The sequence below is a fragment of the Blennius ocellaris genome (genome assembly GCF_963422515.1).
Source record: "Blennius ocellaris genome assembly, chromosome: 10".
Taxonomy (NCBI): Eukaryota; Metazoa; Chordata; class Actinopteri; order Blenniiformes; family Blenniidae; genus Blennius; species Blennius ocellaris.
The window spans coordinates 22,634,337-22,660,696 of record NC_137659.1 but is presented as its reverse complement, the minus strand read 5'-3'; the positions used below and the strand labels follow the sequence as shown (position 1 = coordinate 22,660,696).

Genomic DNA, 26,360 nt, shown 5'->3' with positions numbered 1-26,360 from the left:
TCCTCATCTTCATCATCAGCCTCCTCCTCCTCCTCATCATCATCATCATCATTGTCACTGTCACTGTCACCATCACCTTCGTCCTCATTCTCCTCCTCCTCATCATGCTCCTTCTACTCTCCCTCCTCATAATATTCATCCTCTTCCTCCTCATCTTCTTCTTCTTCATCCTCGTGTTCCTTGACTCTCACTGAGAATTCAGCTGGGAGGATCTTGAAGTCATTGACAGTTTTGATGTAAGGGAACATCCTCTGGGTGAAGGTGTGTTTTTCGGAGAATAGGGGTAGGTTGTCGTCCGGTTCGCAGAAGGACAGTCGTCCTCTGTCCCAGTCCAGTTTGACTCGGATCGTGGGAAACGTCTTAAACCTTGGAAGTTGAAAGGGCTGATTCGACGGGGAGATGGTTGACCACGAGCCTTCAGAGAACAACAGCTTCCAGGACCCGGGCTCCAGGTTGTCCCCGTTCAGAGCCGACTCCGGCAGCAAGCCCAGCTCCCAGCCCGAGCTGTCCCCGAACTGGACGTCCCAGCTGTGGGTCCCGGAGCCCAGAGCCTGGGAGCCCAGCACGGTGTGCACCCGCCTCTCCGGGTTGGCGGGAAGCTGCTGCCTCGCTCCCACTCTCACGCCGGTCAGGTCCTGGGAGAAGAGGAACTCGGGCCCCGCCGTGTTTGGGTCCAGGATGACGGGAGTGAAGGAGACCATGTTCTTCATGCTGGTCCAGATGTTGAAGTGGAGGTTTCCCAGGTGTTTGGCCTGCTGTAAGAGCGCTCCTGGGGGCAGGCGTATCTCCCCCAGCGGGGAACACTGCTGCACTCGCTCCTCCGAAGCCTTGTAGCCGAGCAGGAAGGAGAGGTCCTCCGCTCCCAGCTCCTCCTCTGTGACTCTGACCGCGTGCGAAAGAGCAGCTATCTGTCTTTTCAGGGCCTCCGTCTTCTCCTTCATCATCCCTGCCTTCTGTTCCTCTTCCTCCCTCAGTGCAGCCAACCTGGCCTCCTCCTCCTCCTTCAGAAACAGGTGAAGCTTCTCGAAGGTCTCCCTGATGTGCTTCTCTGCGTGTCGAGCCTGGAGCTTCATGTGTCGCACTGCCAGGTCGAACTCCTCTGAAGCCTTCTCCCCCTGCTTGATGCTCTTCTTCAGGCGCTGCACTTTGTCCTCCAGCTGCTCCCTGAGCTGCTGGGCGGCTTCGTCGAAGGGTCTGAATCTGTGCCCGCTGTGTTTTCTTGAGTCCCTGCAGACGACACACACCGGCTCCTGGTGGTCCAGGCAGAAGAGCTTGAGGTTCTCCGCATGCAGCGTGCAGAGCGCTCCGGACCCGGCCGAGAGTCGCCTGTCCCTCTCCCGTACAAAACTCTCACACAGCTGCTTCAAAACCAAGTTACCAGACAGTTCCTTCGAGTGTGTTTTGCACAGCGGACAGTCGGAGGTTTGCGTGTTGTTCCACCAGCTCCGCACGCAGACTTTACAGAAGCTGTGGCTGCAGGACAGGATGACGGGATCCTCAAAGATCTCGTAGCAGACAGTACAGCAGAGATCGTCTTCCAAAGTGGACGCCATTCAGACTGCGAGAGAAAACACAGCAGGAGGGCCTCTCTGACAGCACGCAAGATAGACGCTCCCTCTTCCACAATAATCCACTTCACTTTTGGTTAAAGCTTTTCTTCAGGTTGTGGATTCCGCAGCCAGTACTCCACTTCTCCCAGGACACTCCCTGGTAGGCGTCCTCTCTTTGTGTCTGTTTCCTGGTACACTAGAATCAACACATTTCCTGGCATATATCAGGTGCAGCAGGGCGGAGTCTGTCAGGTTGAGTTTCATTCCAAAGTGATGATGGGTACACCTGCTACTGTCCAGCACATTACATGACACATAACAATCCACCTTCCTTCTCAATCACACGGCAGTTTCAGTTCTCGAATTTACTTCATGTGATGTGGAATAATGAAGAATGGTTGAAACCTCTGAGTTCCCACCATGTCCACTGAAGCCTGAGCATCTCTCCCAGTGGAGGTTGAGCACCTCGCATGGCAAAACAGTGTAGTAATACACGTTTTAAACACATTAAAACTTAAGAAGTGGGAGCAGCTCAGCATGTTACATATGTCATGTGTCAACAAAAGAGCTTGTTTATGAACGTCCATCAGGCGCTCCGACTTTTTTTTGAAGAAGAAGAAGGAGAAGAAGTAGAGCACATTGAGTCTGACATTGAGTTTGAGAGTGATTCTGATTACATTATTGAAGACCACAGCTTTGTTTTGGAAGAGGAGAGAGAGTTGTCCCCCAGACCAGGACAGGTGTCCCCCAGACCAGGACAGGCGTCCCCCAGACCAGGACAGATGTCCCCCAGACCAGGACAGGCGTCCCCCAGACCAGGACAGGCGTCCCCCAGACCAGGAGAGCAGACCACATCCTGTCCCCATCATTCCAGCTCCACCTCAACAGCCAAAGGCTAAAATGTAAACATTGCCTGCAGGAACACAATAAAAGGAAAGACACTCTATGGAAATGTCCTTCCTGTGACGTGTCCCTCTGTGTTGTGTTGGACACAATCTGTTTTTTTGAGTGGCACAAATAATTTGTCTTCACCTGACATTATATGTGTGACCTTTTGTAAATAGTTTTACAAAAACGCCTGAGGCAGTGCTTCTATTTCACTGTAAATATCTGTATATAACCATATATTCAGCCTTGTTTTGATAAATTTTAGTTCATTATAGTTTAGTTTTACTTCACAAGTAAACTAAATGATGCGTTGAGCATGTCTAGGAATTTTATCAACAATAAATCTATGTTTTTCCCAACCAAGTTTGTAGTTTATGGTGTTTTTAGATCCACTGTGTTAATAAAGAATGCTAAACTGAAAACAATACTTCAGAGCTGCATTTATAAGGTTGTCCTGAACAAAATGACACCAAAAAAGGCGAGGTTGAAGGATTTCATATCTGACATATAAAGGAAAAATCAATTGTAGTGAAAAACAGCACAAAATGCTTCAGGCCCAGGAGGGTTAAGTAAGTTGCTTCACAGTCAATAAGATGAGTGAGTATGAAAGAAGGGGATGCAATGACTTCAACACCCGTCCATCCACAGCAGGGATGGATGATAGAGCCTCTCTTTCCCTAAAGCAAAATGTCTAGTGTCACCATGCAGGACAGACGTAAAGTGTAAACAGTGATGCCAGAAACGCGTTACTCTGTAATGACCTTTTTTCAGTAACGAGTAATCTAACTTGTACTATTTAAAAGCCAGAAAAGAACATTTCTGCCACTTACACCTGAGTAAATAAAAGAAATTCCCATGGTAAATCAAAATGATATGATAATAAGTCATAATTCTGAGATAATACGTCAGAATTAAGATAGTAAGTCGAAATCATGAGACAGTAACTCATAATTATGATATATGAAGTCCTAATTTTGGGAAATAAGTCGAAATTATGAGAAATAGGACAAATGAATAAAATAATAATAACAATAAATAAAATAATAATAACAATAAAATAAAAATAAAGCATTTATTTTGTACACACACACACACACACACACACACACACACACACACACACACACACACACACACACAGGCCCCCTCCCTCCCTCCTTCCCTCCCTCCCTCCTCCTCCCTCCTCCCTCCTCGCGCGGCCCTGTGCGGGTCAGACAGGAACAATATGGCGCCGGGAGGAGTGTCAGCCGTCAGACCAGTCGTTGTCTGAAAGACTGGCGAGCCGGCAGGATGAACCTCTGCGCCCAGTACCTCCGGTAAGGTGGGCTCATTATGGCCGGTCCTCCCTGGGTGAGGCACCGGTTGGCCCGGAGAGCCAAGCGTGGATTCGGCCGGGGGGGCTCCCTGGTTCGGGTGTTAGCTCCGGAGCTAGCCGCTCTGGGACCACCCCCTTAGTTAGCATCGCTAGCCTAGCTTCAGATATCAACAAACCGCCCGCCACGTCCACCCGCTGCTTTAACCCGCAGCAGAGGGGCCGGTGGCGGTACTCAGACCGGGCCCATGTATGTGCGGTGTTTATCTTGTGAATTCCGTCGTTTAACGGATGTCCGCGCGCCTCTCTGTGTCTGTTATTGCACGTTAGCATTAGCATGTGTGTCATGTTAGCATCGGCGAGCTGCTCCTGTAACGTTACATCCATGCGTTTTTAACAGATTCAAACTAAACACCCCTCTTTTGTTTCTATTTAATAGCGTGTGTGAGGGCTTCGCGTTGAGGGTGGGGGTTTATATTGCCACTGGGCTGTCAGTGGTGAACGGCAGCACGTTACGGAGGTGCATTGTTTGGCTAGTTGTCTTTTGAATTCAGGAAGTAGTCTGTTCCTGATCACGTCGACGTTCGATCCGAGCTGTCTCGTGTTCTACAGCTCTCTGCCTCTGTGTCAGTGGCGATGAATTATCAGCGGATGTGTGTTTTGAGGCGGTGTGTGTCTGTGGCGGTGCTGCTGTCTAACATCCTCTTCTCTGTTTACATCCGTGCAGACAGGCAGAGGCCCTGAAGGCTGACATGACAGGTAGGTCTGCTCTCCATCACCTGTGTGTACAGCTCTGCTCCATCACCTGTGTGTATAGCTCTGCTCCATCACCTGTGTGTACAGCTCTGCTCCATCACCTGTGTCTGTAGATGTGCTTCCCATCATCTGTGTCTGTAGTCCATCACCTGTGTCTGTCCCCTCTCTGTTTGTGAGTTTGATAATGAGCTCTGGGTAGTTTTTGTTTTCGCATGTTGACTGTGGAGGTTGACTGTGTGTTGCTTCCCTGTCAAGAAGTGCAATACAGGCTTTGCCAACGTAAACATGAGGAGATCTGTTTTGGAATCGCACTCCAAACGTGCTGCATGTGTGGAGGAAGCTGAGAAATACATCCATTCATGCTTTGTTCCTCATTCATTTTGGGATTCCTGCTGACGCCGGGTGGGAAGCAGGGTAAACCCTGGAAAGGCAGCATGCAGACTCGTGCAAACTCCACATAGAAATCCTCCGACCACTGTCTTCTCACTTCCTGCGAAACACGACCTGCTCTCTAAATAGAACGCTTTTCTTTTGCTCAGTAGGTCTTAACAGTTTTCTGTAATGTTTTTTGGTGGTGGTTCGATCTGTTATAAAAGTTTTCTTACCGTTATGGTGACGCCTGCAGCTTGTTACCTGCTAACAGGATACTCCTCGTGTCAGTCAGCTGGTTTTTCCTCAGACTGCACTGTGTGGCAGACGTTCATCACCTATTTTTGCCGTCTGGTTGGATGTCCTCATGACGGCTGGATCGCTGCCAGTCGCTCTGCTGTAGCTCCACTCGCTCATGCTCATAACCCTCTCTTGATGTTTCATTCTTTTTATCCTCCGGACTGTCTGACACTTCGTTTGAAACTGTGCTGAACACACAGACGCTCCCGGCAGCGGCTTTTATTTCTTCAGTCCTGATTCCTGTCCCACAGGCAAAGCCCTCAGGGTGAAAATGTTCAAATACTTTAACATTAGACATCAGTCATATTTACCTATTCTAATACTAACTGAACATTTGAACCTCCAATTTATCCAAACCTACACCCTTCCTCAACAGGGGGCCCACAACAGCTCTTTTGGGTTTTTCTGGAGATCACTTTTCCACTCTGTTGATTCATGAAGTTGTTGTTTATAGTGTTGTTGAGCTGGAGTCTGTTACATTGAGATGTGAGCTGGATCTTGTTCATGAACCTTAGTGGACTGGTCACAGTGTCCTTGTGTTCAGGAAAGACAAAAGCTGGAGCTTCATGAACTGTCTGACCTGAGAAATTGCTGTGACTTTATCCTGTGTGTGTGTGTTTAGACTCCAAGCTGGGGGCGGCGGAGGTGTGGACGTCCCGACAGGCCCTGCAGGACCTGTACCAGAAGATGCTGGTGACGGACTTGGAGTACGCTCTGGACAAGAAGGTGGAACAGGACCTGTAAGCTGCTCCACACAAACACCGCCGTCACCCACAGTCTTTCCAAGAACGAGCAGGAGCGTTTGGTGTAACCACAGGTTTTCAAACGAGGCACGGGCCGTATTTGGATGTAACCTGCTTCAGACGGCAAAACCCTAAAACTGTCATTGTGTTTTGGGTGTCCGTTTCCACGACAACAGTATTTTCTGAGAACGGCTCCCAGGGTGGAACTTTTTGATCCCCTGACTCCGTTGTCGTGTCGATGGGCGAAAGTGAAACGCTGGCTAATTGTCCGTGCAGCCGGTGCGCATGTACACCAAGGCCACAGCAAGTAGTGGTTCTGCACATGCTCAGTCGGTGGACATTGAGAACAATGTTTGTCTCCAGAGTGCCATGACTCCCAGTCCATAATCTCCTGGGACTTGGTAGTTTTATAGACGATAGTCACTGTAATAACACAACCCGACTTAGAACGTCCGCGTTCTCCCATCGCTATCGTTTAGAACGTTTTGTTCTCTCTGCACTTGTGTGTCATTTCATCAAACGAACTAACATCAGCCACGACTCGTGGCCCAACATGAAAATGATCATTTTCAGTGTTTCTGCTGTTACCATGGAAACAGACATCGTTTTCATAACTGCCAAAAAAAACGAGGCATTTTCACGTGAAACGTGGTATAAACGAGTTCTCAGATCATTTAGTCTCATTATTCTTTCAGTTCCAGGACCTCTCGTTCTTTATGTTTGTCTGTGGTTTATTTCCTCAGAACACATTCAGAGCCAATCAGAGGCCGTGTTGCTGGTTATACAAAGAGATGTGTATATATTCAGCATGAACGACCGTATTCATGGAATAGTGACATTTCATGTTCTCTGATAGCGTTTTGTGTCAGGATGTGTCAGAACTTGCGTTGATTGATTTTTCCCACACAGCCGACGGACTGATGGATCATGACACACAATTATTCATCCAAGTTTCCTGAGTTTAATTCTCAAGCTCTTTAAATGCCAAACTAAATGTTCTTGGAACATTTTTCAGCTTGATAAAATCTTCCAAACTGTTATTAGGTTCCGAGCACTGACCGTAGGGGTTATTAATTCTATCTGTCACTGGGTTTCATTCTGAAATGTGCCAAAGTAAAAAGGTTGATTCTCTTTGAAATGCCGTCAGTAGTGATTGGTGAATCAGAGCATCACGACAGAGAGAAGAACTGTCATGTTCAAGGAGGAATTTTCAGGTTTGAAGGCCAATGTTTACTCTACGCTCCCACTTCTGGTTTCTGCGTGTTTTGTATCACAGACATGATTTCCAAGGCCTCTTTCCCATCTGTGATCCACAAAGACTATTACTTATTGTGAGAGGCTGAGATTCACGTTTGACCATACAATGTCAAGACGGTTAAAGAGAACAGTACTGATGAGTTCTGAAATAACGTTCTCCTCAGCGGCTTTTGGAACATCTGAAGCTTTAGTTTTTCTTTTATTGAGCAGATTATTCCTCGCATCCGAACAGCCGCTTTTTATGTCACAAACACAACAGAGTAATAACAGTTAGTTTTCAATCGTATTTATTTCAGTCGGTGTTAAATGTTTTGTCATACTATTACTCGACAGCTATAACAAAATGATCTCGACATCACGTGAAGCTTGATGCTTCAATCTGCTGAGATTACTGCCAAATCAAGCCCAACTAATACAGCAAGCTGTTTTTGTTTTCATGTGTCTGAGGAGAATCTCGACTTGGGCTCAGTTGAGAAATGTTTCAGGGAGAGTTTTATCTCAGCAGACGGGAACCTCCGGAGGTCTTTCTCCAGCAGACTCCCTGCAGCCGTCCAGGACGGCGTTAGTGTTAACGGCTTCACAGAGCGTGGAGACCGGCACAGTGGTGGAGCGAACCTGCTTTACGCTCCAGACGTCACATCTTCATCAGTAGCAAGCAGGAGGCACAAGCACAGCTTAACAGGTGGTTTTATTTCAGAGAAGTGTGTGGTAACGCTGGAGGGAAACCAGAGTGGAAGTTCCAGGCGTCCGTAATGAAAATGAGTGTAAACACCAGCGGCTGAGGCTTTACTTTGTGTGATTGTAAAGGCTGTCGGTGGTATCGCACTGTCTTCCATATCACAAGTGGAGCTCCGGCAGATAAACAGCGGCCGTGCTGCTCAGCGCGGAGTTATGTAGGAACTGTGACAGGCCCGGAGAGCTTCTCTGGACCTCAGCCCAGATTTAAAGCGATAAAAGATGAATCAAGTCACTCTTCACCTCCTTCCTCCAGCAATCTGTCCTGACGCCTCGGTACTGACGCCGTTCTCTGTCCCCGCGCAGGTGGAACCACGCGTTCAAGAACCAGATCACCACCCTGCAGAGCCAAGCCAAGAACCGAGCCAACCCCAACCGCAGCGAGGTCCAGGCCAACCTGTCGCTCTTCCTGGAGGCGGCCAGTGGCTTCTACACCCAGGTCTGCTCCGGCCACGGCTCCCGCTTCACCTGTAGTGATTGTTCAGGCCAGGGGGGTCAAACTCATTTCAGTTGAGGAACCACATCAACCTGATCTGACCTCTGGAGGCCCAACAAGTCAAACGTCACATGTTAAACTGCAGATATGGACAAATGTCAAAGTCTTTCCTTCTTTTGATCCTTTTGTAACTGCAAGAATTCGCCAGTCTATTCTGAAATATACACATTAAAGTTAATCGGATATTATATTTGCAAAAAATAAAAAACACAATATCTGTATCTGGATATCATATTTTTATTCAGGATTAAAACAATTTGTCATCATCTAGAAAAATTTTTTTAGTTTACGTGTCTAAAGTATCACTTCACATAAATTGGACACCTTTATTGTGAAAGGTGTTGCGTCGTGTGACCTCCACAGATGCATTAATTAATTCTGACCAAGGGCGGTTTTCAATGTCATTTTTGCCGATCTAGTGTTTTTAGATCAGCCTCTGTCAGTTTTCATATTTATACTTAAAAAAAAAAAAAAACTAAAATCACATGGCTGCCGGATTAGATCCTCTTGGATTAGGGCCGCATGTTTGACACCCCTGGTTTAGGCTGAACGAGGGGAAATGTTTACCGCTGGTTCACAGGAGGAGTTTTACCCCACCCAACACTTAAACACCTTGACTTCCAGTGATTTCATTTGCATGTATTTACATATTCCCGGTTAAAAACATGGAAATCTATCCCAGTAGAAGTGCAGGTTGTTAGTTGACTAACACACACACAGAGACAGACATTCATTCACACTGACAGTCGTATTTAGAAAAAGCAGTTCAGCTGGTACTGTCACATAGTAGGCTTCCTATAGGTACTGTAGTAACACATCTTCACACTGATTTAGGTGGTTGATACTGATCAGAGATTATGGTTTTATCAAGTGGACAATCTTCACTCACCCCAGTGGAGCAGAGTGTGTTTCAGGTGTGTTCGTAGCAGCCTGGTGTCTGAGGACTCGTCCTCCGCTCTGTTTCAGTTGCTGCAGGAGCTGTGCACCGTCTTCAACGTGGACCTGCACTGTCGCGTCAAGTCGTCTCAGCTCGGCATCATCAGCAATAAGCAGAGCAGCAGCAGCGCCATCGTCACCCCGCAGCCCAGCTCCTGCTCCTACATCTGCCAGCACTGCCTCGTCCATCTGGGGGACATCGGTGAGGGAACGCCTTCTTCTTCTTCTTCTTCTTCTCTCGATCCAACAGGCTGAGGAGCGATCGCCATCATTCAGTACTCTAAAGTGCACAAGTTAAATGTTTCACACTGTACGTTTTCGAAAACGTCAACACAATGTGTAACTTTTCTCAACAAGCATCTTCAATTGAACTCTGTGGGAATTTCTCAATATAAAACCTTTCTTTGGTAATTTAATGTCGTGTACGAGTTGAATTTAATTCTGTGGTGTGTCTTGTTCCTCAACGTATGTTTTCCTTTGAGCATTTTAACCAGGATGATGTCATACGTTTTAATGTATGTCTGTTTAAAATGCCAAAAATAATGGAAGTCGGGCTGCAAAGAACCTGTCATGGCATAATCATTAAGAAGTCCAAAACTGAATGATGATAAATTGACATTCTTCCATGAAAGTGAATCTTTGTGTTTGTCCTCCCACTGCTCCTCAGTTCAGACTCGATCACAAGTCCACTTCTTCAAAAGAAGCAGTTGAAAGCGATGACATTTCTTCTGTGTTTCAGCCCGCTATCGAAACCAGACCAGCCAGGCAGAGTCGTACTACCGACACGCAGCTCAGCTGGTCCCATCCAACGGTGAGTCTCTCGCCTTCTCACCTTTAGATGCTCACTTGAACGAAGCGCCGATACCTGCATCAGGTATTGTCACTTTAAGGCTGCTGGACATCAGAGAACAGCAGAGCAGCTCGCCAGGCAGGTTTCAGTTGATGAATACAAAACCTTTGTGACTCTTAATTGATTGTGGCTGAAACAAAAGCTTTGATTGAACAATTTGTCTCCCTGTGAGGGTTGGTGCCACGTTCACCTGGTTTCAGACAGAGCAGGTCAGAGCTGAGCGGTTTTCTTCTCTGACATGGTGCTAAAGTTGTGCTGATGGCTTCATGACTTCTACACAAACAAATCTCTTTATTTACTCAGTCAATATTTTGGTGTCATAACGAAAGGAAAAGGAAAAGCGAAACCTGGAAGTGAACAAGTGGAGGATTTAACAGACATAGGGTTTACAACCACCGTGTGTGTTTTAATGTCTGATGTTGAGTTTATGGGTTTAAAGTCCTAGTGAAATGTAAAACACTACTTTGCAAAAAACGATAGTTGGGGTTCTACTTCTAAGGTTCCTCCGACTCTGCCCCTCCACTGTTGTCGCATAACAAAGTTATTTGAATTTTGAATCTCCAGCCGAGGAAGTCGGGGGAATCCTTCTTCGTGAGCGTGACGTCACGAGTTGTGCAGATCTCCATCTGTTGTGTTTATATTGGCTTGTTTCCTCTTAAATATCCAAGTTTAACAGTGTTTTGAAGTTATTATCGGCGTTTTATGAGCCTTGACGAAAGATTGAGCCTGGAAGAGACCAGAGAGGAGAAAAGGAGCACAGGCGGGGGGAGCGGCTAGTCGCTAGCTCGTGCGGCTAGCCGCTAGCGGAAGCCGGTAACGGCTAGAGGCTAGCCGCTAGCTCGGGCGGCTAGTAGACGATCAAGTAATACCTGGACTCATCTTCGGTGATTCCGTGCAGTGGGATAAGCACTTTGACGTGATCCAGGAAGTCGTTCTGCCAAAAGTCAGGAGCCTCAAAGGTGAAAACTGGCGGCTGCTGAGGCGAGGAGACGAGGAGACGAGGACGAATGGAGGACGAAGCGTCTTCTGCTTCCTCAAACATGTTCCAGACGGGGTCACCGATGGCAGAACGACCCTTCTGTGTCTTCTTCATCAATCACTGGGTTTGAAATGATGATGATGATGAAATATGGTTAAATTCAGCCTCTTCGTCATCAAAACTCTGATCCTCCATAATGTAAACACAACCTGGGCGTGTGCACAACTCGTGACGTCACTCTATTATTGTCAGAAGCTCCGCCCAGCAGAGGAAATGCCAACGTTTATCGGCTATTTTCTCGCAGATTGTCGTGTTTTAACATTTTACCCTTCAGCCAGTTAGCATAAAAATGTCCCTAGAAGCGACAGTCAGAGTGTTTTGGAGGTGGAATTTTCATTTCACTAGGACTTTAAAGCCCTTCACTTGTTCCTCTCCCTCTGTGAGCGCTGCAGCCTCGTTGAACACGTTGTGCGCTCGTCTTCGTCCTGCAGGTCAGCCGTACAACCAGCTGGCCATCCTGGCGTCGTCCAAAGGAGACCACCTCACCACCATCTTCTACTACTGCCGCAGCATCGCGGTCAAGTTTCCTTTCCCAGCAGCGTCCACCAACCTGCAGAAGGCTCTGTCCAAGGCTCTGGAGAGGTGAGGGGCCAGTGTGTCGCTAACTCTCTTCTGACTGAAGCTGTTTTCACGGAGACTCACATACCGGATGTGACCGTCTGATGGAAACTATCACGAAAGTTTCTGGTTGTTGACGATCTCTGTACCTAATCTACCTCATCTCCGTAGTAAAAGTCTGTGTCCCTTGCTGTTGTGCAGTCGTGATGAGGTGAAAAGCAAGTGGAGCGTGTCAGATTTCATCCGAGCTTTCATCAAGTTCCACGGCCACGTGTACCTCAGCAAGAGTTTGGACAAGCTGGACACTCTGAGGGAGAAGCTGGAGGAACAGTTTCAGGTAGCGTGAGGCCAAGTGTTTCCAGACCCCAGCACGCTGACATTCTGCCTGCTTGTGTTGACGTGTGTCCGTGTCTTTGTCCGCGTACAGAGGCTGATCCTGCAGAAAGCCTTCAGCTCTCAGCAGCTGGTCCACATCACCGTCATCAACCTGTTTGAGCTGCACCACCTCAGAGACCTGACGGCCGACAGTAGCGTGCAGAGCTACAGCAGCGAGCAGCAGATCAGCTGGTTCCAGCTGCTCGGCCTCTTCAGTAAGAAGCACACACACACACACACACACACACACGCACACGCACACGCACACACACACACTCCGGTATCCGTTGGTGCTGCCGTCACCAGACTGGGCGAAGTCTGATGTGCCTCCTATGTTTTCCGCAGTGTCGTTTCTGGGCGTGATGTGCAGCCGCGTCCTGCTCAACAAGAACTGCGGGGAGGAGATCATGGGCGAGTGTCCTCTGCCGGCCATCAAGGTCTCTCTGGACTGGATTAAACTGAGACCAAGCGTCTTCCACGAAGCCGCTGTGGACAAGAGGCAGCAGTAAGTGGCAGAATACTCACCCTCCCGTCTGTTCAGCAAGGTCTCCGCTGTCCCTCTGACTCTGTGTCCTCCTCTCGTCGCAGTGTTTGGCCCTGGCTGGTGTCCATTCTCAACAGCTTCCAGCCCAAAGAAGACGACGTGCCGTCGTCCTCCGGTACGTCCCACACACCTGGACTCTCTGCAGTGTTTTGTTGTGGTCGTAGGATGGGTTTGCACCAAGTGTTTTCTGTGTCTGAGGGGCCTTTCACATTTGGACGGTCCGGGACCCGGGTCACTGGGGAGGGAGGGAAGCTGAGAATGTTCACCCCTTCATTTGGTTCAGGTGGCGTCACATTCACTTTAGAGACCAAACCACCTGGAAAATGTCACGCAATTACAACAGCTGCTGGTTCGGGGGCGCTGTCACCTGAAACAAACACTGACCAGAGAGGAGGTGAAGAAGAAACACGGCTCATTGATTGGTCCAGACCGAAACCAGAAGTCCCACAATTTAGCCTGTGGTGGCTAGGCTAATTAGCTCGTGGCTAATGGGTAGCCTCAAACAACCGCGATATATCGTCTTCAGATCAGATATCAATGAGCAACTTTTTCACTACTTCTTCTTCACTACTCCACATCTTCTTCGGATAATTCTTCGGATTTGCGGGTTAGCTGTTTGTTTACATTGTGTCACGTCACGTCCATCCCCGTCCTCTCACCCCACCCGCTGGAAAAATCGCTTGTAAAGGAACCATTTCCTCGCTACTCCATGTCTGCACCAGCTATTTTCCAGGACAAAACAAATGTTACTGGACTCCCGCTTTTTTTCCACGTCTTTTTCAGATTTGCATACCCAAAATGCATTGCGCTCCACATCACGCCTCCTCAACCCTCAACCCACCTGTTCAAAAGTCCGTTTGAAATAGGACAGAAACCAGTGTTTTGAAGGGGACCAGGTTGTGTTTGAAAAGTCCGGAACCGAATTCGGGGTGCGTTCACATTTCCCCAAACGAAACAGACTTTCACAGAAAGTCCAGGGAATCGGGGGATGTGAACGCATCCTAAGAATATTAACCCAATTGATAAGATGGACCAGAGTATTTAAATAAGGGTTTTTCTTGTTTTACCGCTTGTGCTCAGAAAAAAAAAACATTGAATGGAGCGCTGAGAGACTGGAAACACATGAAATGTGATGATGTGGAGGTTGAGAGGAAATTGTCAAACATAACTCTGTGACGGCAAAAAAAAGAAAAGAAAAGAAAACAACAAGGGAGATGATCTGTCATTAAATCACAGCTTGAGGAGAAGTGAAAAGATGATAGGCTCAAATCCGACCACAGGACATATCTTTTAACTAAATGTCCTCAAATGTGGGCGGCTGAGGAACAACAACACTATATCTGCTGAAAGCTGCACCTTCCCTCGAAATGTGTTGATTAAAGTACATCACAGTATCTGGTTTCATGGTAGATCAGTCTTATTTAGTGTGTTGTGGTTAAAAAAAACAAAAACAAACGCTGCAGATTCACCAGCCGGGATTTCCAGACTGGTGTAACAGCCCCCTCTAGTGGTTTCGAGAGCAAAGTCATGCTTTTGGAAAATGAGATATTAAGTTTGATCACAATGGTCTGTCCTGTGCTGCTGAATGAATCATGTCATCACAGGAGACAAAAAGAAGTTTTCCCCTGCCGTCTGAAGGTCGAACTGATGTGAGCTGCTTTCCAAATGTCTTTTGTCTTCAGTGATTCCTCTGCCGGAGGAGTTCGAGCTTCAAGGGTTCCTGGCTCTGCGTCCTGCTCTCAGGTACCCCCTCCTCTTGCCCGCTCAGCACTGGCATCATGTGGATTGTGAGTTTGTCCTCAGTCTTGAAGTTCTGTCTCTGGTTCAGGTGGCTGGACTTCACTAAAGGTCATCAGGGCATTCTGGTGGAGAGGGACGGACTCCTGGTGGACACCAGGCACCGGAGGCTCGTCAGCCTGGGCAAGTGGGTGGCAGATAACCAGCCAGGGTGAGTGTCGTCTCCTCACTGTCTCGTCTCCTCACTGTGTCGTCTCCTCACTGTCTCGTCTCCTCACTGTCTCGTCTCCTCACTGTCTCGTCTCCTCACTGTCTCGTCTCCTCACTGTCTCGTCTCCTCACTGTCTCGTCTCCTCACTGTGTCGTCTCCTCACTGTCTCGTCTCCTCACTGTGTCGTCTCCTCACTGTCTCGTCTCCTCACTGTGTCATCTCCTCACTGTCGTCTCCTCACTGTCTCGTCTCCTCACTGTCTCGTCTCCTCACTGTGTCGTCTCCTCGCTGTGTCGTCTCCTCGCTGTGTCGTCTCCTCGCTGTCTCGTCTCCTCGCTGTCTCGTCTCCTCACTGTGTCGTCTCCTCACTGTCTCGTCTCCTCACTGTCTCGTCTCCTCACTGTCTCGTCTCCTCACTGTGTCGTCTCGTCACTGTGTCGTCTCCTCACTGTCTCGTCTCCTCGCTGTGTCGTCTCCTCGCTGTGTCGTCTCCTCACTGTGTCGTCTCCTCACTGTGTCGTCTCCTCGCTGTGTCGTCTCCTCGCTGTCTCGTCTCCTCGCTGTGTCGTCTCCTCGCTGTGTCGTCTCCTCGCTGTGTCGTCTCCTCACTGTGTCGTCTCCTCACTGTCTCGTCTCCTCACTGTGTCGTCTCCTCACTGTCTATCTCCTCTCTGTCTCATCTCCTCACTGTCTATCTCCTCACTGTCTATCTCCTCACTGTCTAGTCTTCTCACTGTGTCCTATTCTCACTCACTGTGTCCTATTGTCACTGTCTAGTCTTCTCACTGTGTCCTATTCTCACTCACTGTGTCCTATTGTCACTGTCTCGTCCTCTCACTGTGTCCTATTCTCACTTGCTCATCTCGTCTTCTTGCTGTGTCCTATTCTCACTCGCTGTGTCGTCTTCTCTCTCACTATGTCGTCCTCTCTCTCTCTCACTGTGTCGTCCTCTCTCTCACTGTGTCGTCCTCTCTCTCTCTCACTGTGTCGTCCTCTCTCTCACTGTGTCGTCCTCTCTCTCACTATGTTGTCCTCTCTCTCTCTCACTGTGTCGTCCTCTCTCTCACTGTGTCGTCCTCTCTCTCTCTCACTGTGTCATCCTCTCTCTCACTGTGTCGTCCTCTCTCTCACTGTGTCGTCCTCTCTCTCACTGTGTCGTCCTCTCTCTCACTGTGTCGTCCTCTCACTCACTGTGTCGTCCTCTCACTCTCACTGTGTCGTCTTCTCTCTCACTGTGTCGTCTCTCACTTACTGTGTCGTCCTCTCACTCACTGTGTCGTCCTCTCACTCACTGTGTCGTCCTCTCACTCACTGTGTCGTCCTCTCTCTCACTGTGTCGTCCTCTCACTCTCACTGTGTCGTCCTCTCTCTCACTGTGTCGTCCTCTCACTCTCACTGTGTTGTCCTCTCACTCTCACTGTGTTGTCCTCTCACTCACTGTGTTGTCCTCTCACTCTCACTGTGTCGTCCTCTCTCTCACTGTGTCGTCCTCTCACTCTCACTGTGTTGTCCTCTCTCTCACTGTGTCGTCCTCTCACTCTCACTGTGTTGTCCTCTCTCTCACTGTGTTGTCCTCTCACTCACTGTGTCGTCCTCTCACTCTCACTGTGTTGTCCTCTCACTCTCACTGTGTCGTCCTCTCACTCACTGTGTCGTCCTCTCACTCACTGTGTCGTCCTCTCACTCTCACTGTGTCGTCCTCTCACTCTCACTGTCGTCCTCTCTCTCTCACTGTGTCGTCCTCTCACTCTCACAGTGTCGTCCTCTCTCTCTCACTGTGTCGTCCTCTCACTCTCACTGTGTCGTCCTCTCACTCTCACTGTGTCGTCCTCTCACTCTCACTGTGTCGTCCTCTCACTCTCACTGTGTTGTCCTCTCTCTCACTGTGTCGTCCTCTCACTCTCACTGTGTTGTCCTCTCACTCTCACTGTGTTGTCCTCTCTCTCACTGTGTTGTCCTCTCACTCACTGTGTCATCCTCTCTCTCACTGCGTCGTCCTCTCTCTCTCACTGCGTCGTCCTCTCACTCTCACTGTGTCGTCCTCTCTCTCACGGTGTCGTCTTCTCTCTCACTGTGTCGTCCTCTCTCTCACTGCGTCGTCCTCTCTCTCTCACTGTGTCGTCTTCTCTCTCACTGCGTCGTCCTCTCTCTCTCACTGTGTCGTCCTCTCTCTCACTGTGTCGTCCTCTCAGTGTTCTATTCTCACTGTGTCGTCCTCTCAGTGTTCTATTCTCACTGTGTCGTCCTCTCAGTGTTCTATTCTCACTGTGTCGTCCTCTCACTCTCACTGTGTCGTCTTCATTATGGCGAGCTGCTGACGTTGTCTCAGCACCAGCAGACTGACATCACCACATCTTATCCGTCTCTTTTCCTTCAGGCTCATCCAGTACAGGGTGACGGAGGACGGCCTCCTCGTCTTCATCACCGACATTCCGGAGCAGGCCATCGAGGAGCCGCAGGAGAAGGAGGCGCCGGTCCTGCAAGAGTCGTCCAACGACGAGCAGACCTCCAACGACGGCAGCAACTCGGGCCTGAAGTCGGTGCTGTCTGCGGGGAAGACGCAGAGCTCGTGGCACGACGGCAACGAGCGGCCCGTCGTCACCTTCAAGGAGAACATCAAACCCCGAGAGCAGAGCCGCGAGCCCATACGCAACCACCACCAGAAGGACAACGGCAAGGAGCGCCGGGATTTCTCCAAAGGCAACGGGATTGCTCTGAAGGGCGAGCTGAAGAGGGACGGCAAGAGGAAGAGCGAGCCCAAGAAGATCGGCCTGGAGAAGACCACGGACGTCGGCAAACAGGTGCCGATGATGAAGAGCGAGCTGGATCTCAAGCGGCTCCGCGGAGTCCAAGGCACCAATGTGACGGGCTGATTTTTGGATTCACTGTGTTTTCAGGTGAAAGCACAGACGGAGCTGCGGAAAACTCCCGTCTCAGAGACGAAGAAGACGCCGGTCACTCAGACTCAAACCACCTGCTCCTCGCAGTTCATCCCCATCCATCACCCCGGAGCTTTCCCGCCTCTGCCCAGCAGACCTGGTGAGTCACCGCCCGGAGCGCAGGGCGCAGTGCTCTGTACTCATGGAACATTGAATGTTTCTCCTGTTTCCTCCCCTGAGGCCATTAATGCCACATTTATTGAGACTTCTATTAATATTGTGCTTTATCTGAAGATGCATGTGTCCAGGTAAAGCATCTCGGTATGTTCTCAGTTTTCATTCAAAACTGCTGCAAGAGGACATTATGGTGTTTCATTCCTACCACAAGGGGGCGTATTTTAACAGCCTTCAAATGGTAGCAAGTGAATCAATTCCAGCGCAGATCTGCAGAGAACTAAAATGCACCTGAACGAGCACAATCCCTCCCGTTAGGATGAGTTGAACTAATCCAGCTCAGTCATTTCTGAAAGCTTCCTCACTGAGAGAACAGGGAACCATCTTGAGTTAAGTGGTTTGTTGTGCCGTCGGCGTGAACTCTGCTCCCTGTGGCTTCCTCTGCAGGGTTCCCTCCCTCAGCCTACGTGATCCCGCCCCCCGTGGCGTTCCCGGGGCTCCAGGTCAATCCAGGCTTCACCTTCTCCACAGGCGTGTCGGTGCCGGGGCCCTTCCTGCAGCCGGCCGTCCACACCCAGGCCGGCACGCAGGTCCAGGCCGGCAAGCAGTCCCACATCCCCTACAGCCAGCAGAGGCCCTCGGGGCCGGCGCCGGGGTCGTCGGGTCAGGGCCCGTTGCCCATGAGCCAGGGCTCCTCTCAGTCCCAGCAGGGTCAGGTGCAGCTGCAGGTCCAGGCCATGGGCCAGCAGCAGCAGTCGCCCACCAAACCGGGGCAGCAGGTGGGGATGGGGAAGAGCCCGCCTCACCACCCGGGGCTGCAGCAGGTCAGAACCCCCCCCCCCCCCCCCCCCCCCCCTCACCTGGAGGTCTGGCCAGTGGGTGACTTTTCCTTGTGTTTGGTCCCGGCAGTACATGCAGGTGCAGGAGCAGCCGGCTCAGATGTGGACGCAGGCCCAGGCCGCCCTGCAGAAGATCCCCTCCATGCAGATGTCCATGAAGCAGCCGCCGCCGCCGCAGGCGTTCTACATGGCCGCCCAGGACTCGCTCAAGCTGTACGAGCACCAGCTGCCCGCTCAGCAGCAACTCTCCAACGTGGACAAGAAGATGAAGTACCCCGACGTCAAGATGTCTGACTTCTACTGGGAGCCCCCGTACAGGCTGGGGGACGGCCCGCCGGCGATGGCCGACAGGATGAAGCGGCCGCCGCCGGGCGCCCTCTGCGACCAGGAGGCTCCCGTCGGGCCCCGCGGCCCCCCGTTTGAGGTGAGCCTCGGGGAGGGCGGGGGACTCTTCTGTTCAGGCTGCTTCTGGTTCTGGCTTTTCCCTTTCAGTTGCTTTGTGAGTCCTGATCTCATTTACAAAATCCTGCTCGTCTCGTTTTCCTCGTCCTGATGAGGCTTTTTACTTCCTTTACTTCCTTGATTATTCCTCCGAAGTTAAAGCAGCGACAAAGTGCTGAGGAGCCGTCAGTCACCAACAGGCTTCAGTGAGGAGGAAGTTTATGAAATGCTTGAGGTTTCCCTCCTCCACCAAGACATTTTGTTTCAGGTATTTTTTTGTGGGCCCTGAAAGATGTGGCCTTTTTTTGGAAACGATTCCAATATCAGGAATTCAAAAATCCTGATATCTCTGACGAGGTTCATCGTGGGAAACAGTGAAGTTATTGAGTTGTTGTTTGTTTCACAAACGAGTTAATTTCCTGAGGTAAACTGCTCGGTTCAGTTAATGAGCCATCTGCTTTTCACTCTTCACTCTGTGAGGCCACATGAAATCGTCTGATTAGTCGATCTGGCCTGGTTTTCTGCTCCATGAGTGGACTTTGGCCCATTGTTGAGTTTAAAGAAGTCCTATTCTTCAGCTTTTCAACACTTTCACATGGTCTCGTTTGTCCAAAAACATTCTTTTCAAAATGTATTGCCCCAAATCCAACTTCTCTTAGATTCTCCTCCATTAGAATATTGGCTCAGAGGAGCTACATTCACAATCTGCTGTGTCTGTGTGAGCTGGACTGGCTCCGCCCACACACGCCCATCTATGGGAAGAGGAGGAAGTCCTTCCTCTCGTGGCGCCATGTGCCAGAGCAGAGCTGCCTGATTGTGGATGGAGCCTACCTTGATAGTGATTGGCTGAACCCCCGATGACACTATATAGGGTTTGATTTCTGATTGGCTGGTTGGAGCAACACACTTTTTAAACCCTGGAACAAGCCAGGGAGAGGGAGGACACTCTTTCTTCACCTCTGGGTGTCGTTCCAGGTGTGGAGACGATTAGTACTGCTGGAAAACCTTTGTAATTGACCCTTGACCCTTTGTAATGTGAGAATCCAGAGATCTGTCTGATCGAGTGCTGGACTGGTTCAGTTTGAGCTTCAGTATCTTTCAGTGGAACCTATTTTCCACTTCTGTCTTACTGGCTTGCCTTCTTCTCTGTTTCTCTTGTTTGTTTGTTTTCCGCCCTCTCCTCCTTCTCTTCCTCCTCTTCTTCTACCAGGACAACAAGAGCTCGCCTCTTCTACCTCCTGACCTGTTAAAAACTCTAGCAGATTTTGAGGAGGAGGAGGAGCTGGTCTTTACTAAGCCTCCTGATTTCTTCCAGGCCCTGGCCGGCCCTCTTAGCAGTGCTCCGGGACCAAATATCTATGTATGTAGCCCTCTCTTCCTCTTCCTCTCCCTCTTCCTCTTCCTCTTCCTCCCTGCATCCTGTCTGCTCATCCAGCCACCGTTCTGCATGTTCCTTCACTCGCCAGATAAACCCCCGAAGCCTGTGTTTGTCTAGCTGCTTGTCCTGCAGGGAGCCCGGCTCGCATGTGGACTGTCTTCATACGTGGAATGACGTGATGCTGCGGAGACGAATGGAGAGAATAGTCTGAACTGTGCTGCCTCCATTCATAACCCCCCCCCCCCCCCTTCGTGTTTCCTGGTGGTTTAGTCCCAAGCAGCTGCATGAGTTTCGCCTGTCGTCTTTCTTTTCCTGAGTTTTTTGGGGGGAATTAACAAAGTTGTGACTAGGGAAGCTCCGATCAGGTTTTCTGCTGCCGATCACCGACACAGATCACATGGATTGGCTGTAAATTCTTCAATGTAGTTATGATGAGTGCTACTGGCGATGTGATTTGGGGAAAAAAGGAATAAAATCACCTTAATTTAGACAAAAGGATGGTTTTACTTTTTCAAGAGAAAAAAATACAAAAACCTTGCAAAGAACAAGTGAAAAACACTTCAGAGGACCTGCTGTGAGTAACGGTCTTTAACAGATGAACATATTCAGGCTCTCAACAGGCTGAATAGTGCAAAACATTCTAATGAATATAAGGCAATATATCTCAACACTGCCTAAATCAAACAACTTAATGCTTAACTTTCTTATAATTTACAAAAGAAATGTCTAAATGTGTATCAACCCAGTGACTGTTAAACTCGACATTGCTCCATATATCAGTGGTGAAACTTCCAGAAGATGAGACCTTCTTTAAGTCCACTGTGGAGCTCTGGAGGGGCTACGTCAGTCCACTGTGTGGAGCTCTGGCTGGGCTACGTCAGTCCACTGTGTGGAGCTCTGGAGGGGCTACGTCAGTCCACTGTGTGGAGCTCTGGAGGGGCTACGTCAGTCCACTATGTGGAGCTCTGGCTGGGCTACGTCAGTCCACTGTGTGGAGCTCTGGTAGGGCTACGTCGGTCCACTGTGAGCCTGGAAAACTCCCCGGACTCCGTCAAGTGTTTGTTCTTCAGGTCCAGTTGGTTGTGTTGAAGACTTAACGTTCCCCCCCCCCCCCCCCCCCCCCCCACGCCACATATTCTTTTGTTGGAGGATGCAAACTTTACATCACTCTCACAGATCTTTAAGTTCCACATGGCCTGTGCAGTGTGAAGGAAAGGGGGCGGGGCTTTTGTGATCGGGAATGAAAGGCATTACTCAGCAAACGCCAATCACGTATTTTCCTACGGAGATCGGACGATAATTATCAGTGGCCGATCGATCGGAGCACCCCTAGTTGTGACGTTAAAAAAACAAACCAAATGATAGTGGTCACTTTGCGTCGTCCACTGATGCTCATGGCCGAGGAGCCAGGGAGGTGAAGTTGAGACGTCACTGGGAGGGTGATTATCACACTGATGTGTAAATCTGTGCTCACGCCGCTTCTCCCTCGTCCCTGCAGTTGTCCAACCACACCAGGATGGAGAGCGTCCCCGAGGTGGTCGGCCAGTCCTCCTCTCTGCTGCCCATGCCTGGATTCCCCATGCAGGTCTGAGCCCCCAGCTCCACGCCACACACACACACACACACACACACACACACACACACACACACACACACACACACACACACACACACACACACACACACACACACACACACACACACACACACACACACACACACACACACACACACACACACACATTCAGAATCAGAGTCAGGGGTTCACACTGGACACTTGACCACACCACTTTCATCTTCTGTTTTGTGACTGAGGCACTTCTTAGAATAAATGACTCTCGATTACACACACACACACACACACACACACACACACACACACACACACACACACACACACACACACACACACACACACACACACACACACACACACACACACACGTCCAGAAAACAACATGCTATAAGTATTGACCATGGGAGAACACGGACATTCTTATGCACAGACGATGAAGTTGGATTGTTATTTCAGTGACTGTCAAAATAAAAGTACCAAGTCCCAGGAGATTGACTGGGAGTCAAGACACAACCGAGGAAATATTGTTCCTGTTGTTCAGCTACTGAGCATGTGCACAACAAGTAGCTACTGAGCATGTGCACAACAAGTAGCTACTGAGCATGTGCACAACAAGTAGCTACTGAGCATGTGCACAACAAGTAGCTACTGAGCATGTGCACAACAAGTAGTTACTGAGCATGTGCACAACAAGTAGCTACTGAGCATGTGCACAACAAGTAGCTACTGAGCATGTGCACAACAAGTAGTTACTGAGCATGTGCACAACAAGTAGCTACTGAGCATGTGCACAACAAGTAGTTACTGAGCATGTGCACAACAAGTAGCTACTGAGCATGTGCACAACAAGTAGCTACTGAGCATGTGCACAACAAGTAGCTACTGAGCATGTGCACAACAAGTAGCTACTGAACATGTGCAGAAGACGTAGCTACTGAACATGTGCAGAACACGTAGCTACTGAGCATGTGCAGAAGAAGTAGCTACTGAGCATGGGCAGAAGAAATAGTTACTGAGCATGTGCAGAAGAAGTAGCTACTGGGGCGTTGGGCAGTAGCAGCTCCAAGCGTTTCCAGAAAGTTGCGTCTCTCCTCGTTTACACAATGACGTAATCGTAGTCTTTTCAAAAAGTAGTGTTTTCAGTGGCTCCAAGCCTCGTCATCATGGAAACGGAACCCAAAACCGAACAAAACATTTATGTTTTCGCTTGAAACTTAATTAGTGTGAATCCAGTTTAACCTGCCCAGGTCTTGGGGTTGAAATGGGTTTTCCAGATCGGTGACGGAGAAGAGTGTGTGTGTGTGTGTGTGTTCAGGAATACAACAGCATCTTTAGCCAGGCCTACGGCAAAACCCTTCCCCCGAGCTCCAAGCCCGACTCTCCCATGGTGCACCAGGAGACGTCGCTGTACTCCCTGTTCCAGGGGACTCCGTGGTCGCCGTCTCTCCCTGCCAGCTCGGGTATGCCACACACACACACACACCGAAACCCAGCGTCGTCCAATGAAACGACGCCTCTAACATGAGCCGCGCTGTGATTGGCAGACCACTCCACCCCGGCCAGCCAGTCCCCCCACTCCTCCAACCCCAGCAGCCTGCCGTCCTCCCCGCCGACACACAACCACGGGGCCATGCCCTTCTCCAACTTCGGGCCCATCGGCACGCCGGACAGCCGCGACCGCCGCATGGTGGACCGCTGGAAGGTGGACAAGAGCGGTGAGTCCCGGAGTTCACCTGGTATTCTGGATGGTTCCACTCCAGTCTCCCTGCAGCGGTCCTCACGCTGTCCGTCTGTCGTCCTGTAGGGGGCGTCGGCGGGTTCGGTCTGGATTACCTACCTGCTGCTCCCTCGTCCGCAGCCTCCGACTCCAGCTGGCACCAGCCGGGAAACACGGGCAACTCCTGGGCCAATCAGGAGTCTCCGATGGAGGAGTCCTCCACCGTGCTGCTTGACAGCCTCAAGGTCGCTAACCACACCACACGGGGACTTAATAATATAATAATTATCTGATAATCTGAGGGTGTTTTGATGATAATCTGAGGCTGTTTTGATGATAATCTGAGGCTGTTTAGATGATAATCTGAGGCTGTTTAGATGATAATCTGAGGGTGTTTAGATGATAATCTGAGGCTGTTTTGATGATAATCTGAGGGTGTTTTGATGATAATCTGAGGGTGTTTAGACTATAATCTGAGGGTGTTTTGATGATAGTCTGAGGGTGTTTAGAAGATAATCTGAGGCTGTTTTGATGATAATCTGAGGCTGTTTAGATGATAATCTGAGGCTGTTTAGATGATAATCTGAGGGTGTTTAGATGATAATCTGAGGCTGTTTTGATGATAATCTGAGGGTGTTTTGATGATAATCTGAGGGTGTTTAGACTATAATCTGAGGGTGTTTTGATGATAGTCTGAGGGTGTTTAGAAGATAATCTGAGGGTGTTTTGATGATCATTTCAGGCTGTTCTGATGATAATTTGAGGGTGTTTTGATGATCATCTGAGGCTGTTTAGAGTATAATCTGAGGGTGTTTTGATGATAATCTGAGGGTGTTTTGATGATCATTTCAGGCTGTTCTGATGATAATCTGAGGGTGTTTTGATGATAGTCTGAGGGTGTTTAGAAGATAATCTGAGGGTGTTTTGATGATCATTTCAGGCTGTTCTGATGATAATCTGAGGGTGTTTTGATGATCATCTGAGGCTGTTTAGAGTATAATCTGAGGGTGTTTTGATGATAATCATAGGGTGTTTAGAAGATAATCTGAGGGTGTTTTGATGATCATTTCAGGCTGTTCTGATGATAATCTGAGGGTGTTTTGATGATAGTCTGAGGGTGTTTAGAAGATAATCTGAGGGTGTTTTGATGATCATTTCAGGCTGTTCTGATGATAATCTGAGGGTGTTTTGATGATCATCTGAGGCTGTTTAGAGTATAATCTAAGGGTGTTTTGATGATAATCTGAGGGTGTTTTGATGATAATCTGAGGGTGTTTTGATGATAATCATAGGGTGTTTAGAGTATAATCTGAGGGTGTTTTGATGATCATTTCAGGCTGTTTTGATGATAATCTGAGGGTGTTTTGATGATAATCTGAGGGTGTTTTGATGATAATCTGAGGCTGTTTTGATGATAATCTGAGGGTGTTTTGATGATAATCTGAGGGTGTTTTGATGATAATCTGAGGCTGTTTTGATGATAATCTGAGGCTGTTTTGATGATAATCTGAGGGTGTTTTGATGATCATCTGAGGGTGTTTTGATGATCATTTCAGGCTGTTTTGATGATAATCTGAGGGTGTTTTGATGATAATCTGAGGGTGTTCCAGACTGATGTTCCGTGTTTCTTGGCCCTGCAGTCGATCTGGTCGAGCTCCATGATGCAGCCGGGCCCGTCGGCGCTGGAGCAGCTGCTGCTGCAGCAGAAGCAGAAGCAGCAGCGAGGTCACGGCGCCATGAACCCGCCTCACTGAACGCAGCCCGAAGCGGCGCTTTGTGTCTGGACGTCAACACACCACCACCAGGAGAAACCGGAGGGGGAACCACAACAACCAGAAGTTTGACGAAGAGGAGCTCCGACTAAAATGGGAATCTTAAACCGGCCAGAAGACGGTGGAGGCCGGGGAGGCGACGTGACCCCCCGGCGAGGCTGAATCACAACCCCCACCCCCTCGCCGTCGAGGAGCGGTGACGCCCCTCCTGGAGTCGGAGGACGCTGGGATCTCTTCAACCGCGGCGCCTGGCGCCACGGTGCCGCCGGGTTTCCTTCGACCCGCGGACATCTGAACATTGAGGAACACAACCCCGCCCCCCTCACCACCACAGTGACCCCTCCCCCCCGCCCGCCGCCTGCTTTAGGACCGACGCCGCATCACTACTCCTCCTCTCTCATCCCAAGAACTCCTTCTTGTTCTGGAAATCTAATCTCAAGTTAAAAAAAAAAAAGAAGAGCTCCAGCCTTGGAGGCGCCCGCTCGGTCCCGATGGAACGGAGCGCCGGTTTTTAGCGTCTCCGCCACCGCGGACCGCAGCCGAGGTCGCCGCGAGAGAGCGAGGACGATGTGGCGATGGGGGTTCAAGAGGGGGGGGGGGGCAAGGTAAAGTAAGGGGGGGGCAAAGCAGCAGACCGGACTTTAATGATCTCAGTTTGGGTTTCAGCTATTAAAAATATATGTGACGATATATTGCCATAGTTGGACTTTAAACAGGGTCGTCTCTTCGCCGGGTTGTTGGGGCCGTTTGGCCAAGCCCCGCCTTTTTGTGGGAGGAGCCTGGAGGCCCGGAGACGCCTTCAGGAGGAAGGCGGGAGGAAAGGAAGGAAGGAAGGGCGGCTAAGAACAAAAAAAAAAAAAAAAGGCAACCCTGTGGATCTTAGGGATAGTATTACTGTTAGCTTCATGAGATTTGCAGATATTATCTG

The 26,360-nt window shown here is 49.5% G+C and overlaps 2 protein-coding genes across 3 annotated transcripts; one reads left to right on the top strand and one right to left on the bottom strand.

The window, feature by feature from the left end:
* Positions 1 to 88: 88 nt before the first annotated feature.
* On the bottom strand, positions 89 to 1,577 carry LOC308135561 (nuclear factor 7, brain-like). The gene has a single exon (XM_080503613.1). The coding sequence runs from the start codon at positions 1,551 to 1,553 to the stop codon at positions 114 to 116; it is 1,440 nt and encodes a 479-aa protein (XP_080359739.1). The 5' UTR covers positions 1,554 to 1,577; the 3' UTR covers positions 89 to 113.
* Positions 1,578 to 3,640: 2,063 nt separating this feature from the next.
* On the top strand, positions 3,641 to 26,000 carry smg7 (SMG7 nonsense mediated mRNA decay factor). Of its 2 annotated transcripts, none has more exons than XM_080504131.1 (23): positions 3,641 to 3,754; positions 4,478 to 4,509; positions 5,798 to 5,915; positions 8,217 to 8,349; positions 9,373 to 9,544; positions 10,082 to 10,153; positions 11,663 to 11,813; positions 11,991 to 12,126; positions 12,217 to 12,379; positions 12,510 to 12,669; positions 12,753 to 12,823; positions 14,391 to 14,451; positions 14,537 to 14,656; positions 17,034 to 17,457; positions 17,554 to 17,695; positions 18,157 to 18,533; positions 18,619 to 18,972; positions 20,200 to 20,349; positions 21,866 to 21,952; positions 23,259 to 23,403; positions 23,488 to 23,658; positions 23,802 to 23,905; positions 25,301 to 26,000. In XM_080504131.1, the coding sequence occupies exons 1-23, from the start codon at positions 3,729 to 3,731 to the stop codon at positions 25,412 to 25,414; spliced, it is 3,483 nt and encodes a 1,160-aa protein (XP_080360257.1). In that variant the 5' UTR covers positions 3,641 to 3,728; the 3' UTR covers positions 25,415 to 26,000. The 2 variants fall into 2 exon arrangements, with proteins under 2 accessions (XP_080360257.1, XP_080360256.1); XM_080504130.1 differs by having other exon boundaries at positions 23,748 to 23,905.
* Positions 26,001 to 26,360: the final 360 nt, after the last annotated feature.